This window comes from Brassica napus, chromosome A8 (assembly GCF_020379485.1).
Source record: "Brassica napus cultivar Da-Ae chromosome A8, Da-Ae, whole genome shotgun sequence".
NCBI classification, from domain to species: Eukaryota; Viridiplantae; Streptophyta; class Magnoliopsida; order Brassicales; family Brassicaceae; genus Brassica; species Brassica napus.
The window spans coordinates 16,015,266-16,032,237 of NC_063441.1; the positions used below are offsets into that span (position 1 = coordinate 16,015,266).

General features: G+C 38.3%; 4 protein-coding genes across 5 annotated transcripts; 1 reads left to right on the forward strand and 3 right to left on the reverse strand.

Annotated features, from left to right (window-relative positions):
- Nucleotides 1-943: 943 nt before the first annotated feature.
- LOC125577079 (thaumatin-like protein 1) lies at nucleotides 944-2,991 on the forward strand. Of its 2 annotated transcripts, none has more exons than XM_048737783.1 (2): nucleotides 944-1,877; nucleotides 2,372-2,590. In XM_048737783.1, the coding sequence occupies exons 1-2, from the start codon at nucleotides 1,129-1,131 to the stop codon at nucleotides 2,394-2,396; spliced, it is 774 nt and encodes a 257-aa protein (XP_048593740.1). In that variant the 5' UTR covers nucleotides 944-1,128; the 3' UTR covers nucleotides 2,397-2,590. The 2 variants fall into 2 exon arrangements, with proteins under 2 accessions (XP_048593740.1, XP_048593739.1); XM_048737782.1 differs by having other exon boundaries at nucleotides 945-1,877; nucleotides 2,397-2,991.
- A 1,444-nt stretch (nucleotides 2,992-4,435) lies between these two features.
- LOC111197986 (protein FD-like) lies at nucleotides 4,436-6,360 on the reverse strand. Its single transcript, XM_013801029.3, has 3 exons — nucleotides 5,195-6,360; nucleotides 4,999-5,076; nucleotides 4,436-4,811 (listed from the first exon to the last, which is right to left on the reverse strand). The coding sequence occupies exons 1-3, from the start codon at nucleotides 5,813-5,815 to the stop codon at nucleotides 4,740-4,742; spliced, it is 771 nt and encodes a 256-aa protein (XP_013656483.2). The 5' UTR covers nucleotides 5,816-6,360; the 3' UTR covers nucleotides 4,436-4,739.
- Nucleotides 6,361-8,601: 2,241 nt separating this feature from the next.
- On the reverse strand, nucleotides 8,602-11,855 carry LOC106361299 (la-related protein 1C). The gene is made up of 6 exons (XM_013801028.3): nucleotides 11,156-11,855; nucleotides 10,310-10,817; nucleotides 10,108-10,234; nucleotides 9,923-10,013; nucleotides 9,382-9,453; nucleotides 8,602-9,210 (listed from the first exon to the last, which is right to left on the reverse strand). The coding sequence occupies exons 1-6, from the start codon at nucleotides 11,621-11,623 to the stop codon at nucleotides 8,962-8,964; spliced, it is 1,515 nt and encodes a 504-aa protein (XP_013656482.2). The 5' UTR covers nucleotides 11,624-11,855; the 3' UTR covers nucleotides 8,602-8,961.
- A 1,971-nt stretch (nucleotides 11,856-13,826) lies between these two features.
- LOC106361297 (CSC1-like protein At4g35870) lies at nucleotides 13,827-16,514 on the reverse strand. Its single transcript, XM_013801024.3, has one exon. The coding sequence runs from the start codon at nucleotides 16,418-16,420 to the stop codon at nucleotides 13,985-13,987; it is 2,436 nt and encodes an 811-aa protein (XP_013656478.2). The 5' UTR covers nucleotides 16,421-16,514; the 3' UTR covers nucleotides 13,827-13,984.
- Nucleotides 16,515-16,972: the final 458 nt, after the last annotated feature.

A 16,972-nucleotide genomic window follows, 5' to 3' on the forward strand; every position in this document is an offset into this window, starting at 1 on the left:
TCTCTTTCCCATAATAACTCAATAAATAAAATAAAATTGGTATTCCTCTCCTGAACCTTTTATTCTACATTCCAATTTGAATACTAAAACTACTCAAGAAAAATCAAAATCATTATACATGTTCATTTTGTCATCTTTTCATAATTATAATAATTAATAGTGACACAACACAACACAACACAAAACACCACAACACAACTTGGGTGGATAGTAGATACTCTTAAGACCCCGTCCTTTGGAAGAGAGAAGAGGGCAGAAGAATCTAAGGATGCATCATCATACACTACGACTTCTCTTTCAGCATTTTTCTGCTCACCGCCTCTTGCATCCAATACATTTATGTTTAATATTATTCAATTCTTTTGTGAAAATAGCTATTTCATTGAAATTTTCCTTACCGGAAAATTCCTCTCCCGGCGACATACAAACGATGTACTCATCATGAACATTCATGGACATTAGTCTACGTTAGTGGTGAACAAATTTTTTTTGTCTACGTTAGTGATGGGTCAAACCTACCAAACCAACAAGGTATGGCCATCGGGCATCGGGTATTGTCCTATCATATTAAGAAAAAAAAACAAAAATCTGCAAAAGATGTAATGGATCGTTTGAATACAATTACGTATATATAAATAATGTAAAGGGACAAGCTCTATGTAGATCACCGACATCAAGACTGATCATAATTCATATCCATATGCAACCCATATTGGCATACTGCACGAATCATACGTATAAACAATTACGAGCACTATAATAATATTATTTCCTACGATCCAAACAAAAAATTCTTGCATATTTTATGAACAAAAAGAACAATAACGTGACCTTGTACGGCACAATGGCCGACTAACATAGACAAAGGCGGCATGGGCTCACGTGAAAACCGACCTTTCTAAAAAAAAATCTTAAGCCCTTTAAAAAGATTCAATCCCCAAAACCAATCTCTCTCCATTTTCTTTTTCACTCTAGTTTCTATATTCTTTTTCTTTCCATATATATATTCACACTCTTCAAACATCTCTCACCAGAGCATAAACAGAGTCACCGGAAGTCTCTATCTCCGGCGACACACAAAAACAAAAAAAAGTTCATATATTTAGATTCTGGTGACTATCTGCTCTAATGGGTCAATCTCAAAACTCTCTCTTTCTTTTTCTACTTCTTGTTTTCATCTATGGCGTTTCCTCCACCACTTTCACCGTCGTTAACCAGTGCAGCTACACCGTCTGGCCTGGCCTTCTCTCCGGCGCCGGAACCGCTCCTCTACCCACCACCGGGTTCTCTTTAAACCCGACTGAAACACGCGTCATCCCAATCCCCGCCGCTTGGTCCGGCCGTATTTGGGGCCGTACTCTCTGCACACAAGACGCAACCACCGGAAAATTCACTTGTGTCACCGGAGACTGCGGCTCATCAGCCGTGGAATGCTCAGGTTCCGGCGCCGCACCACCGGCGACGCTCGCTGAATTCACCTTAAACGGAGCCGGTGGTCTCGATTTCTACGACGTCAGTCTCGTCGACGGGTACAACATCCCTATGACGATCGTCCCACAAGGCGGCGTCTCCGGGAACTGCACCACCACTGGCTGCGTTGCGGAGCTCAACGGCCCGTGTCCTGCTCAGCTGAAAGTGGCGACGACGGGGACTGAAGGAGTGGCTTGCAAAAGCGCTTGTGAGGCGTTTGGGACGCCGGAGTATTGCTGTAGCGGCGCGTTTGGAACGCCGGACACGTGTAAGCCAAGCGAGTACTCGCTGTTCTTCAAAAACGCGTGTCCGAGAGCTTATAGTTACGCTTACGACGATGGAACTAGCACTTTCACTTGCGGCGGAGCTGATTACGTCATCACTTTCTGTCCTTCTCCTAACCCAAGGTAATAATATTTATTTTTCATTACTCATTACAAGAAGTTATGATTGTCTTCAATCATCAAGTGGAACACATGAATTAGAATATTTGAGTACAAATTGGTTATGTTTGAGATGAATAATTTCACCTTTTTTGTAACGTTTTGAAAAATTGAAGAGGTCAAATCACCGTATAAAAATGATGGCACTTGCTTTTTAATGTTTTCATAATGGACCGTGTTTTTCTGTCGATTTGTGAAATCATAAGAAAAAACGACATTTTCATTTTCACCAGTTGGAATATAATGATATCAACATTAGTAAATCAAATTAGATTAAAATAGAAAATATATGATCTTTTGGATTTCTGGCATAATGTTTTTTTACTTACAAACGTCGGTGAACTATGCCCATGTGTGGTTCACCGACACGGCTCTTTTAATTTGTTTATATCGCAAGTAATTATATAAGATATAAAGGTTATTTTCTTTGAACATTATATAAACGTTATTTTAAATAGATGCATTGTCTGTGTAAATTTGTAGTGTGAAGAGTGCAACCAAGGGAGGAGGACTCGAGACCGAAGCCGTAAGCTACTCTGCTGCATCTCCAAACGCGTCCCCAACTCTCTCTACTACGGTGTTTTCGATTGGTGTTTTGGTTGTCGCGTTTAGGGCGGTTCAACGCCTTTGGTGAAAGCCGTGCGGATCTGATTTTAATAACAGCATCATTCGATTCATCTAAGAGAAATTAAGAACAAGATCATCAACCAAAGATGATCAGAAGAAAGAGTTAATTAGTCCGAGATGAGTATTTTTAGAACGGCTAAGCTTGTGTGTGGTCCTAAAGTGCTAAGGATCAATTTGTTTTAGATTGATTAGTTATATAGTATAGTTATTACATATGAGTTACTTCGTAATTTGTTTAGACATGTTGGTGGTCTTTACGGTGTTATGTTGATTTCAGAATTAGTTGATTTGTAATTCGTTTAATTCCTTTTTAGTTGACTTTTACGTTTTGTAGATACATGTTTGAAAAGTAGATTCGTTCATAATAATCTATCTTGTATTTGTTGGATTAAGAGAGAAATTGTGTGCTGGAATCTTTTATTGGACAAATAAAGGGTTACGTTAATTTTTTTTTTTTTTTTTTGTTACGTTAAATTTTGGATTTTCAATTTAACGAATTAGTATTTTTCAACATAGAAACGTTATAGTTTAGAAAAAAACAGAACAGAAGAATGTAAAAAGTGTTACAAAAAATAAAAAAGAATGTAAAAAGAGAAATGAAGTAAAACAATCGGGGGAGGTTGATGGTAGAGATGATTCCATTAGAGAACGCTTAATTATTTGCGGACATCACTTTTTCTACTTACTCTCTCGAAGTGTTTCTCTCGATCCAGTTCCTCGTCCTCATGTGCGTTAACAACAACATTCATTTTCTTTCTTCTTGGTCACGTCTGATTTCCTTTTAGGGTTTCCACATTTTTCATTTCTAAGGTTTTGGTTGTGGCGGAGATGGTCAGCTGAATGTAGTGGTAGGTGATTCTAAGTCATATTGTGGGGGTTCTCTTGGTTCCTCAGGCGTAGATGTGAGGTTGTTGGTATTGGTGGAGAAGAGTAGAGAAAAGCTTGTGGAGGCAATGAGCGCTTCAAGGTTCATAAAGTGTGTTACCGTTGGTGATGGAGCTGTCGGTAAAACGTGCTTGCTCATTACTTACACCAGCAACACCTTTCCCACGGTAAGATACTCTGTCTGACTATTATCTTGTCTGAGTTGTGATGTGTCTGATTAAAAGAAAGCTTGGATCTGCAATAGCTTTCGTGGAGGCCAAGAAACTTATTACTTGCTTGGTCTCATATCCTTTCAAATGTATTGGATGCCTATTTGAGTCTAGGATTCTAATTGACTGGAATGAAACTAAAAACCATGATTCAAAAGTATTGGATGCCTATTCGAGAGGCTCTAAGTATACTGTGAGGGATAGATTCTAGTCACAGTCCTACTTTTGATAATGTTTATTCTCTATCTTAATGCCACACTATATTAGCTCTTTATGTCCACCTTTGGTTGCTTGAAAGAACACACAGCAAAACATCAACAACCAAAAGTGGATCAAGAATAATCTTATTGGACAAACACAATGTTTTGATGATGACTAGTGTAGCAAAAGAGGGATAAAACTAATCTCTTGATAAACCAAATCCATACGAACACACCTAGTGTTTGATGATGACTAGTATAGAAAAAAGAATAAGTAACACGTGGGGGTGAGCAGAACATAACTAACCCTATCATGTTCTCTCTTGACCAACCAAAAATTGGGCTGACTTTAATTCCCATTGGCTTGGAGGTTCCAATTTCATAATGCAAGTTGTTGGCTTATATGGTAGCCAGCCAAAGGAATGGACCTTTCTGTGATAATGGAGGCAGGGAGAAACATAAATGTTCAGTGGTAGGTCGGTCCCCTTCTCACTTTTCTTTAGAATAGTCATCATCTAAGTGGAACACTGTTTTGTCTATTGGTCACTTGAACCTTTTGCTTCTTTTGAGAACCAAATTGGTTAAACAGTAAAACATAATATGTAAAAAATTCAAACTAACATTAGAAGAGGAAGTAGCATTACTACAAAAATACAAGTTAGTGCATAAGAAAATGACAGAACAAGAGGAAAGAGGCCCAAGACAGGTGTTCCTGTGCCTTAGGAAATAGAAAGACAAAGATCCTTTCCTCTTTCTGTTTTTTTTACCAAGTTCTTTCCCCTGCAATATCTTAGGTTTACAAAAATACCTTAGTTACTTATAGCTAATAAACTTTTTCCATTTTTTCACTTCTTCATGAAAGACTCTCAAATCCCCAAAAGAGAAATAAAGGACATGTAGATTTCTCAAAATGGAGCTGTGGACGACCTTTGAAGTGTGTTCTTTTTGGGTTGCTGATTTGCTGCCACCATTTTTAACTACACACACACACACACAAAGAACTTAAGTATCAGAATATTACCAGTCGAAATGTTATTGGACCAAAACGAGTGTAAGACAAAAGTACTTCAAGTAATGCAGAGGATGTCTATTTACTTTTAACTATAAGGAATTGAACTATTATTATGAGTGCTTCATACAGGAAAATTCTCTCTGCTTGTTTACCTGATCTTGTTGTCTCTTGAGTCTTGCATTTTCTGCTTTCAGGTGAGCAAGTTTAAGCTCTAACTCGTTTGTATAAGCCTGCAAATGAGAATCAAAACCCAAAAAAAAACTTTTTTAGATCATTTCATTGTGAGGACAAAGTCATATCTCTTTTTCAAGTAGAAGGTTAGCTGAGGAGGAGAGGAGAGGCACATTCCTGTTTCCTAGCTCTGGAACGAGCCGCAGATTCTCTGTTCTTGATCATACGCTTATGTCTTCTATTCCCTGAACCTTCATTAGACTCTTGGCCTCTTTTCTTACCAAAAGAAGTGGATGTAACCAGAGCCTCAAAAGGGGTGTCCAATGCACAAACGTTTGTGAGGTGATTGTGGCTATGCAGATTGGAGTTAGGGGTAACAAGAGGATCTTGGTTATCAAGAAACTCGAAGCAGGCACTGGAATTCAAGCTCAGAACAGTTGCAGGAGGTGCCAAAGGAGAGCTGCTGAAGAGAGCAGTGACGGTGGTGGTATCGCCACTGAGGCTTGTGGGTATGGTTGGTTCCTGGTTTAAAGGTCTGTTGAGAAAATCTTGGAAGATGGAGTTAGGGTTTTGGTTATGGCTCCTGAACCTTGGCTCATGGTTGTGTTGTGGATGTTGGCTGTGGTGGTTAAGGTGGTGAATGGAAGCAAGGTTTATGTCTTTCCAAACTTCTTCCATGGTGACTTGAGAGTGTGAAGGAGATGATGAGGATGAAATGGAAGGAACTTTGTTGAGAATCTTGTTCTTGTTTGGAGCAGAGACTCTGTGGTTTCTTTGATGCTTTGCTGATGAAAACATAGGAAAAGAGAACTAATAAACACAACTTTAGGCTTTGGTGTTAATTGTCTTGGAGAGAGAGAAAGAGACTAGAGAGCTTCTTGACTTTCACCAGTCATTTCTGGAATGATGGTTGGGGTCTAGAAGAAGAGACAGCGAGATGGGAACTATTCAAACAAAAAAAAATGTTAAACGAGGAAGAAAAATTACATAACCATATAACTAAAGTTTTGATGTAATTTTGAAGATTTTTTATAAAGATAAAAATGTTGATAATTTCATAGTGAAGTTAGTAAACTATTGTCATGATCCTTAATGTAAAGAGTGGGTGGGGAAGAGATGCTTGAAAAAAACAGGCAAATAATTAAAACTTTTGTTTAATCTCACTTTTTTAAAGATCACGTCCTTTTGAATCACGTTCAACTTTCAAGTGTTTACTTATTTCTTTCTTGCTTTATTCTTCTTCTTCTAATCACAATTGCATATTATAAAAACTTACATATTTTAAAAGTTAAAACCATGAGAACATTGGCTTTCTATTATGCTCTATCTAGGTATTCGAAATTATGTGTCCGCTTGTATCTATGTTTAGTCTCCAAGTGCATATCTAGCAAAAAAATTCTTTCTTTCTTTACTGCAAGTTGATAGTAATACAATTATATATATTTTTCCTCTTGAGATTCTATTTAACAAGATAAACTAATTCATTTCCATACAATTGCGATTTTAATTACTGTTTTGTGGCCGAAAACTGAGAAACCCGGCGATCTTTTGTATTGTTCTGAACTTTTTTCTTACTCGAGAACCTTCATTTCATAATCTAATTTGGGCATAGCACACAAAGGATGAATAAGCTTGTCCATAGAGATATTAGGCCAAAACAAAGGTTCAGACAACTGTTGAAATCGATAATAATTAAACTTATTTAAATACGTTTGGTTTGTATATGGTACAGACTTTTAATTAAAATTTCAATATTTGATGATACTTTTTGGTTTGTATGCACTGACCGTGGTTGTTCTTTTAGTTTACCAACACTTGCTTTGACCGTTTATAAAAAAAGAAAAATTGTTGCACACATTTGAAATCTATGTCAATCGGGAAATGTATTTTTTGAACAAACGGAATTATATATTAGAGCCAACAGATTATAAAACATTTTAATAAAATGGAAGCTCCAAGTTGGGTATATATATCGGACCCATATATATCTGAGCTATGCAGAGCTTGTGAGTTGTATGAGAGGGAGAAAGCGTGACAAGTCATGTCTCATGGGATTGGACAGGTGTCAGCATTATATTGCTCAGTCACAAAGTCTATCAGATTTCTTTATCTGTCTTAAAATATCGTTTTTTTTTGGTCAAAGTCTTAAAATATCGTTTAAAACGATGAATATAAACGGATAACATGCTTGCCAGTTGCTCAAAAAAGGAAGTGCAACTAATGTAAGCCGAAAAAAGATTTTTAAAAGACTAATATAAAAACGAAAGATTTCATTTCACTAATAAAAATCAGTACTTTTAGTTCACGAATGAAATATTGATTACAATATATGTTATGGATTATAATAATATCATTGTGGTTATTACCAATAACGTTTGGAATAAGATCATATTAAATAAGATCAACATAATATTAACTGATATCTATTTTTTTTAATCATCATTTTGACATGTTGAGATGAGATCTACAGATGTTTGATATAATATATAGTTCTATAGATAATTAAAATTCCTTGTTTCTTTCGAGTTGGTTCAAAATTATAATTATAAAAGTAATTTCGTTGTATACAAAAATAAATAAGATAAAAAGAGAAGTAAAAGGGTTTTACAAAAGTAAATTCGCTTGCAGAGAAAAAGGTTGATAGACTCGAAATCAGCCAGGACAAGTGATAATTCGTATTTATTGATTTTCATTTATGTTCAAATGATAATTCAACGAACAATAAGAATGACCGTTGGATTCTATAGTGTCGCTGGTCCGTACAATAATCACATGCCCTTAGGTTGTCCATAGACCAAACGTGCACACAGTAGTCGTAATAATTTACTATTAAAAGTAGCAATAAGCAAAAATTGGAGTTGAAAGACCTAAAAGAACGCTAACCGTTGGATAAGAGGAGATGGTTGGAATGTGTACTTTGACATCTCCAAATGGTAAGAAATTTTGGACAACTTTCTATATGTTTTGTATGTTTTGTGAACTAGAGTTTATAGTCTATGAATATGGAGATTGTGACATTGAACCTATTATTGGGTTGTTTCAGTTTATTTTTTTCCACATTTAGGTGAACATAAAGCATATTTTGATATATGCAAGTTGGTGTTTGCTTAGTTACCAATTGTGATGACTATGTTAGGTAGAGCCTGCATGGCTTTGAATGATAAGTAGATCATTTCAGAGGAAAGTCATTTCTCACTTATTACGAAGGATAGATGTCTCTAGTTATTAGTAGGGACGTAAAACTTAATTCGCTGCAACAATGTAATAAAGTTTATTTTAAAAAACATGCCCTACACAAAAGTATAACGTCAGCAGAGCGTGAAGCACGTGTTTGTTCAATCATATTCACATCAAAGCACCGATTGATACATGCTTTTGTTCTATAGTTTGTTGTTTTCCTTACACATTTAGAGATAAGACTAATTAAAGACACACTTGCTCTCCTTTTTCTAACACATTTTATTTACACAGGAATAAGAGATTCACGAGTCTTCTGAAAATCCAGTTCCACTTTGCTTAGACTTTTCTCATAACTAATCTCCCCATCAACAATCAATGTCTAGAAAGAAAAAGAAAAACATAAGAGTACTGCAAACAACAATCGATAATCCCATAACATAACAATGGTTACAAGCAAGCGTCAATGCCCATTGTAAGTAACAAAGTAGCATAAACTTAAAGAAAGTTATTAGCAACATCCAAAAAAACCAAAACCAAAAAACATAAAACATGCAAAAGTTTCCGCTAGCTAGAAGAATCACAAATGTTTGATCCTTTCTCTGTTTTTTTTATATGAGTCTCTTTTCTCTTTTTGGATTTATGCCTTACCTTTACCTTTTTTTTGGAGTCCTCTTCAATTATTGTTTTTTTCCTGATTTTTGGGCAGGACAATATAATATACTTCATCTCCAACACTAACCAACAGCTCCAAATATGGTGATGGTTCAACGGTTTGCACCACCCGAGCCATTCCTGTTGCTAACTGGATTAGCACCAGAAGACTGTGGCTGACCATCTGCAACAGCTTCGTTTTCTGCTTCCGGAGGTTGCAGCTGACTACCTGAACCACCAATTGGCTCTGCTGAGCTCTGACCAATCGATAAATTTCCAACTCGGCTTGCTACTGCATCAACAGATTGAGGGCTTGGAATCAACCAAAGTTGCCAATTGTGGCGCTTCCTTATTCTGTCACCCTAACAAAGAAAATAAAACGTGCAATTAAATAAAGGCATAAGTTTTCAAAGCACACAAGAAGGAAAGCAAATGTCAATGCCATATATGCCTTTGGAGGAACATATAACAATACATTTATACATTCAGCTTCAAAACAGATAACACTAAAGGTCACATAGACAAGAAAATACCTGTACTTCAACAAAAGGTGAACCTTGTAGAGCCTCCACTATTTCCTGGATGCTATCTGTAAGTTCTGCAACCTGAAGGAGAAGAAAGAAGCAGCACATATAGCTAAAAGTCGCAGAGAGTAATACAAATAATCTGGATATGGTACTAAGCAACAAAATGTATAGTAGCTAGGATCAAGTTTTAACATTATATAACACATCACACAGGAGCAAAAGAAATATTCATAACCGAATTTCTTAACATATGAATAAATTCATCTACTGGTAATATATATCACTCGTCTTAACAACAGATCCCATTTGCTGAAAGTATGTACATGCATGGCCAAGCTTTATATAAACAGTCACTAGATGTATCTAAAAATTTACGAGATTGAATACAAGTTCACCCTAGTCCTCAGTTTGAGACAAGCAAAATGAGTTCTAGTGACCCGAAAGTAATAAACTTTGAAATGAAATAAGATACACTGTTTAGATATCATAATCAGGGAAAAGTGAATGAGACCAATAGGCAAGACAGCACATCCATAAAGTAATTTACCTTTCTGAAACCAGCAATCACATGTAGCGGCGCAAAACCTTGATCATCCATTTGGTCACGGAGATATGTGTCTTTAATCAAATTCTCTTCACTGTAACAAAAAGAAAAATTTTAATCTGAATTACTCCTTCCCAGAAGAGAAATGAGCAGTGAGAAATTCGAGAAATTCAATATGAAGTTACTACCTAAAATAATAATGTATTTGATTCTGTAGTTTTATGTTTAAAGGAGGATCTTGGACATGGTAGAAGACTGGACCAGGTGAGAGAGGAGCGACGAAAGGCATGCCTGGATAAAACGGTGGTGCCAATTCTGAAATGAAGAAGCCGCGTTAGAAAAAATATTAAATGAAATTCAAAAGAAGTGATCTTTCAATGTGTGTCTCACCAGGAGGGTATGGTACAGGACTACCAAAAGACTGAGCTGCCATAAACTGAGGAGGAATTGCCTGCACAGGTGGTGGTGGTGGTGGCGGTGGTGCATATCTTACAAACGCTGGAGCACCTCTTGGTGACTGTGCATTTCCATCTCTCCCATTAAAGCTTCTGTGGAAATTCCAATTCTGATTCCCGTGCTCCTGATTGCGCCTGCCACCATGATTCTGGTGATGATGATTACCGTTTTGGTTCCTGTGCGAGTCTCGTTGGTTGTCAGCACCACCATGAGGTTGTGATGCAAAGCCATTCTTCTGGTTTTGGCCTCGAGGAGAAGGGTTGTGCGAAGTGCCTTCAACAAGTGAACCCTGCGCTGATGGCTGAGAAGCAGTACCATTAGCAGTGGATCCAGAGGCGCCATTCCGTTTAAATGATCTCTGGCGCGAGTTGTTTAGTGTTGGATTAGGGTTGTTCGCACGACCGACTTGCTTTGGTGCAGGAACAGAAGCACTTGCAGCTCCCTAGATCAAAGACATAGAGAATCATTTTCATTCTTAGCTCAAGATAAAGCATGTCGTCATGCATAAGTGAAGGCGAACATAAAAGCTAAGCATTTCGTTTTCCACATTACAAGCTCAAACGAAAAAAAGGAGCTATCTTTGAACAGAAACAAACATCTTATGCATTCACAATCAAACATGAACTCATTAAGACAAATAACATGCAGATACTGAAAGCTACAAAGGTTGCTAAAAGACCACACACCACCAAGCCATCATTTTTATACACCAAAATGAAGTTTTTTTTCAATAACCAAACAAACACAAGTACCCAATAAGGCCATAAGAATCAACCAAACCTGAGAAACGGACGAGGGCACATCGGCGATACTCGAATCAGAGGAAGGCTTGTTCGAAGGAGCTTTGGTAGCCTCGGAAAGAGCAGGCCACGACGAAGCTCCCATGACAGGTCCGATCTCAGAAGCCCCATTAGACGGCCGACTCCAAGCTGGTTTCTTCCCGGCATTTCCCTCCGATTTATCTTCCCCAGCCGCCGCCTCCACCGTCAAAAGAGCAGCAGGCGGAGCAGCGGAAGCAATCGGCTCGATCGGGGGCTTAGAAGTAGCGGCAGCGGCGATCGTCGGCGGCGGCTCTGATTCGCCGCGGACGATTTGAGTCCAGGGAGAAGAAACCTGACGGCGTGATTGTGCAGCAGTAGGGCTGCTCACGTGACGAGTAGACTCGCTCACGTGACGAGGATAATCGCTCACGTGACGAGGAGACAGAGAAGGAGAAGAGGTGGAGTTATTGGTAGCGGCGGAGGCCATGATCAGGGGGGGGTCAAAAAATTAGGGTTTGTTAAACAGTCGATGAGCTGAGTCTAATCAAAACGAGTTAGAGGTGAGAAGATTAGGGTTAGGGTTTGAGTAATGCGAAATGAAAGCTATTCCCTTAAGGAGAAGACGACGATGGAAGCTGGAGGAAGCAGCAGTCTTCGTCTCCTCTCTCTCTCTCTCTCTTTCTCCGTTCCTTTTGTTTTTTTTTTTCTTCTTACTAACCGAGTAACGTGGGAGTGAGAAGTTACGAGATTACCCTTTAGAGTAGCACAAGAAAAAACACACATTTTTTACTTTCTCTGATTCTTATTGGATGTGATGCTTATTGGAGGATTGTTGACGTTTGCATTTTGTGAGTAAACATTATACGTGTCGCTAATGTATTGGTTTGATTTTTTTTACATTCTTAAAATAGGTCAAACAGTTAAAAAAAATTTATGTCCACTGAATTTTGAACTTTTTTTTTACATAAACTGAAAATCATGTGTTAATAATTTTGTATGTTTTTCTATAAAAAAATAGTATAAAATATTTCAGAGATTTATTTCTAAATCATAATGTTCTAATGTTTCATAGAAAAAAATCCTTAACCATCACTTTTTTTCAAAGTCCTTAACTTTATTACCTTCGTGATAGATTTGTTGTATAAATCAACCATTTATATATTTAGAATTGGCTGGAAATCATGTGGTTGTAATTTTCATTAAATAGATTTTCTATATAAATATTTTTAGAAGATTTGATTCTTAATCATAATGTTCAAACATTTCGATAAAATTTTATTAACCATAACATTTTTCAAAGTTTTTAGCTTTGTTACCTTCAGGATAGATTTGTTGTGTCTACCGTTTATATATTTTAAAATTATAATCTACATATTACTGGCAATGATTATATCCATAGACCATGGTTATTATTAGACAACTTTAATTCTTACAAAGATCTTAATTATTCATTAGTTTAAGATATTTGGTAAGGACAGACTTTGTATTGTTTCAAATATAATTAAGTTGACTATTAAATCATTTATATTGGTCTGGTAATTGTCAATGTTACAGCAAATTAGATATATTTATTAAATCATTATACACACCTAACATTTTTATAATGTGAACTTTCGCCTTTAATCTGTATTATTTCTTACAACTTATCTACTAAACTAGTCTCGTAGACATGGTCATGGACTCATACTGGTGTAACAATGTTTACATCATCGACATATCTACGAATCTTTCATATACTACCCCATTTAGAATACGATTTTTTTTCTTCAAAATATATTTCTCCAATAATGTGAACATATATGTGTATATAATATATAACCAATTCATTATCTTTTCGTACATTCCAAGGTTGTATAGAGAATATCAAGAAACCAACACATAATTAATATTGGCCCATTCTATACAAGAAACGAGGTTCATAAGTGGGCATATATCAGATGAAAAACAAAAAAAATTATGTATATCATATATATATTTTTTTGTCAACAGTATATCATATATATATATATATATACATAAAAAGGTTATAATTTGCCAGAACTAGAGTTAACTTGATAGTGATATGAGTGGAAGAGCATACATATCCTGAACAGACAGAACCGTTCTCTATAGTCTCGTTATGATACCGTAGTAGTAGTACCGTAGGAGTAGTTTTTTTTTTGCTAAGTCTTAGTAGTATTAGAACATATCTGAAAAGACCGTGGCTCTACTGTTTTACATCATTGGTTAGAGGAAGAGCTAAGCTACTCTTTGGAGATGATCTTGTTTGTTTGTTTTGTGTGGCTCCGAGGAACTATTATTGAGCCCGGAGCACCGTGGCCTCTGTTATGTTTTCTCCGGCAAGAGTTGTCTCTGTCTCTTCCATATCATAGCCTGCGTTAGAGACATTCACGGAATTAATAAGTCAGAACACAACGACTGTTCAAAGTGATTTAGTAAACATAAGAGAGGAAACTTACAGTCAAGAAAATAAACTGAGCTCACAAGATGTAAAGTGAAGAGATACTAACTGCTACTAAACCGAATGTGACACTCTGGATTCTTATATTCGGTTGTTAAGTGCATAACATCTCCATAAGAAAGACACCATGTAGAGGCAATTGCTAATTTTTGTTTCTTCTGACCTCTTAAGAGTCTTAATCACATTTAAACAGAAAAAAAAAATCCCGTTTATAAATTGCAAGAGATAGTGACTGCAACAAACATAATTCTCTCAAAAGATGGATTATACACAAAAAGGGATATACAAACTTACAAAGAGAAGAATCCGTAACTTCGAGAAACAGATTCCAAAACTCGATATGGTGGTCAAAGACCAAAACTAATAAGTCATAAGGTTACAGAAACATCATCTGTTGTAAGTGTCCCAATCAAAGTTGGGTTGAGAATAAGCTTCGTAATCAACTGGCCCGTCGACGATGCTATCGACGGTCTGAATATTCCTGAGAAGAGCCGGGTGATACCGTTCTGTATCCGAAGGCAAAAGCTTGTACATCACAAGCAACCCAAGCGTGAAAATCGCTTGAAGCTTCGTGGAATCTCCTTTGACAGAGAAGAAAAACAGCATGGAGACGATGTACAGGTCGATGCAGAACCGCATGATGCACAAAACCGTGTCCATCAGCTTCCCTTCGTTCCCTGCAGGGAAGCCGCGGACTCTGTACACGTATAGGAAGTTGTATTTGTCGACAATGTATCTGTAACCAAAGTAAACCGCGCCTACAGGGACCACGAGTGGAGCGAATGAAGAGTATATCATTGTCAAGGCAAAGATGGTGAGGTTGAAGGCATAGTATTGTGCAAAGTCGAACTTTTGCTTTGGGATTGGTGAGGTTCGGCTGATTGGGTACTCAGCAAGGTCTTGGCTCATAGGTTCAACGTCGCCGAATCTTGGAGACTCGAACATGTTTTCAGGGAGAAGCGGCGTCTCAAGGTTGCTTTGATTTTCCAAAGGGTACTCTTCGTTTTGCTCGGGGACTAGCTGAAGCATATCGTTCTTCCTGAACTTCTGGATTTTTTTCTTGATCCAAGGGATTGGAGCGAGTAGATCAAAGGAGATTCCCAAGAACGTGCTTGTGATGAGGAACGCTAGAGCGGAAACGCATGACCTTGATAAGAAGGAAGGGCTCACGTATTCTTCAATCCTCTTGCAATCCTCGCCGTCTAAGTAGCAGCGGCTCATTTTCAAGAACGCGCTTTCAAGCGACGACTCGACGAGAGCCTTTAGCACGATGAGGTTCACGAGGAAGAAGCAAACCATCTTCAAGAGAGCTGCTCTTTGTTCCCCTGAGACAGTTAGGTGCCGCTCGAACTTGGAAAGGTAGGAGAGAGCAGAAGGGATGATAATGTACATGCTAACGAATATGAACACGTTGGGCATGAACTGAAAAATCAGAGAACCGATCCAGCCAGAAGTTTGCACCCAAGTGAGCCAAGACTGAGCACTATCCAACGCTTCAGCATTAAAGATTCTCCCGGCACTCACCAATGCACTAATCAACGCCAATGGAGAGCTGAAAAACACAAGAATCAACAGAAGAATAGTGTTAACAATCACTCTTCTCACGATAAGAGCGATCTTAGTCAACCCCAGATGATTCCAGTAAATATCAGTCGCCAAGGGAGCTCTCTCAACTTTCCACTGGTTTCTCTGTAGTCTTAGCTCTGTGACAGAGAAGAACTTCCCAGTCCGCCTTGACCTCTCGTTTCTGAAATCCTGAACAGCCTTGTTAGCTGTGTAAACATCTTTAAACACCACAAACGCAACACCAGCGCCTTGTGCACGCCCTTCTTTATAAAACGCTAACTGAGATTCCAAATCAGCTCTCAGCTCTTGCAGCTTCCTCAGCTTCTCATCATCTGTAAAACCAAACCTCTCTGTAACCCCAGACCACAAAACCTTCACCTTAGCCCACAAAGCAAACACATAAGACAATACTCCTTCATCTCCACTATTCTCAAACTCATCCGGCAACAACCTAGAGTCCATCTTCGCAACCAACCAAGTGATCTCATCCCTAACACGAACCAACTCCGTTGCCAGATCATCCAACGCACACAGATCCATAGGAACAATAATCTTATAAACCTTCCCAGGATACTTCTGCCGAAAACACTCCTCAAACTCAACTCTATCAGACCCTAGATTCTTAGGCAAGCCCTGCACCATTACAGTAAACACAGCAGTAGAATCCGCATTGGGGTCACTCACATTCCCATTCCCATCTCTAAACCTAGTAAACTTCAACCTAGCTTCAATCGCCGAGATCCCAAAATGCGAAATCACCACAACAACAACCACAAAAACAAAGTGCAGCCAGAGCAAGGCCGAGCCTTTCTTGATATGCGTGATCATCGTCTTCGAAAGCTCGTCGCTCAACACAGCAGTCCCCGCGTAGAGATTCAAAGGCAACATAACGGAGAGAGCCAAAAGGGCGATGGAGAAGAGAAGCACGAAGCTCCCGCCTTCGATCAAGAGGAACTGAGCGGCGTCGGCGCCGCAGTGGCGAGCGATCTCGCGGCACGTGGCGGACCAGACGGCGAGGAGCTTGGAGAGGAGAGCGGAGGGACCGGGCATGCGGCGGTGGTCGCTGCGGAGCTTGAGGAAGAGGAAGATGGAGACGCAGCATAGGAGGCCGATCATGGAGATGTTGAGGAGGTACTGGATGTTTCCGTACCAGGCATCGGGGATCTCGGGTAAGTCGCCGGAGGATGGGGGAGGAGAGGAGGAGGAGGAGGAAGAGAGCGGCGGCGGCGTCGCGGCTGGCGAAAAACTGCGATGCATCGCGAATTTTTTTCCTATCAAAGCTTCAATTTTTAAGCAACACAGAGCTTCGGTTTTTCTTCAGATTCAATGAGGAGAGGATTTGGGGATTTAGGGTTTGGTTTCGATCGACAAAGGATTGTGATCGAAGAAGAAGGAAGAATTGCGATCGAAGAAGAACAAGGAAGGAATCTTATCTCACAGATTCTATTTTCCTTAATTATGTTTGTTTATTATTTATCATCTGGTCCCTGTAGTTTTAACTAATTAATAAAAATGTATATAATCTCTTATATACTATAGTACAAGTCGCTTCACCAATCAAATTTCGATAAATCGCATATTTAATAGCACAAAAACTAAAGGCAAAAGTTAAAGTTTTGTATCCCTTACATAGTTCCTATTTTTCTATACAAATAAAATAAAAAATCTCTAATCTCAATTCCAAAACATCCATGATCCCACTATTTTTTTTGGAGTAGTTAATCTTTTTTATAGATAAGGTTAACTGATGATACCATTAGTGCATGATTAACTCCGGTCTCTTAACCGATGTTCTTAATTTATAATTTG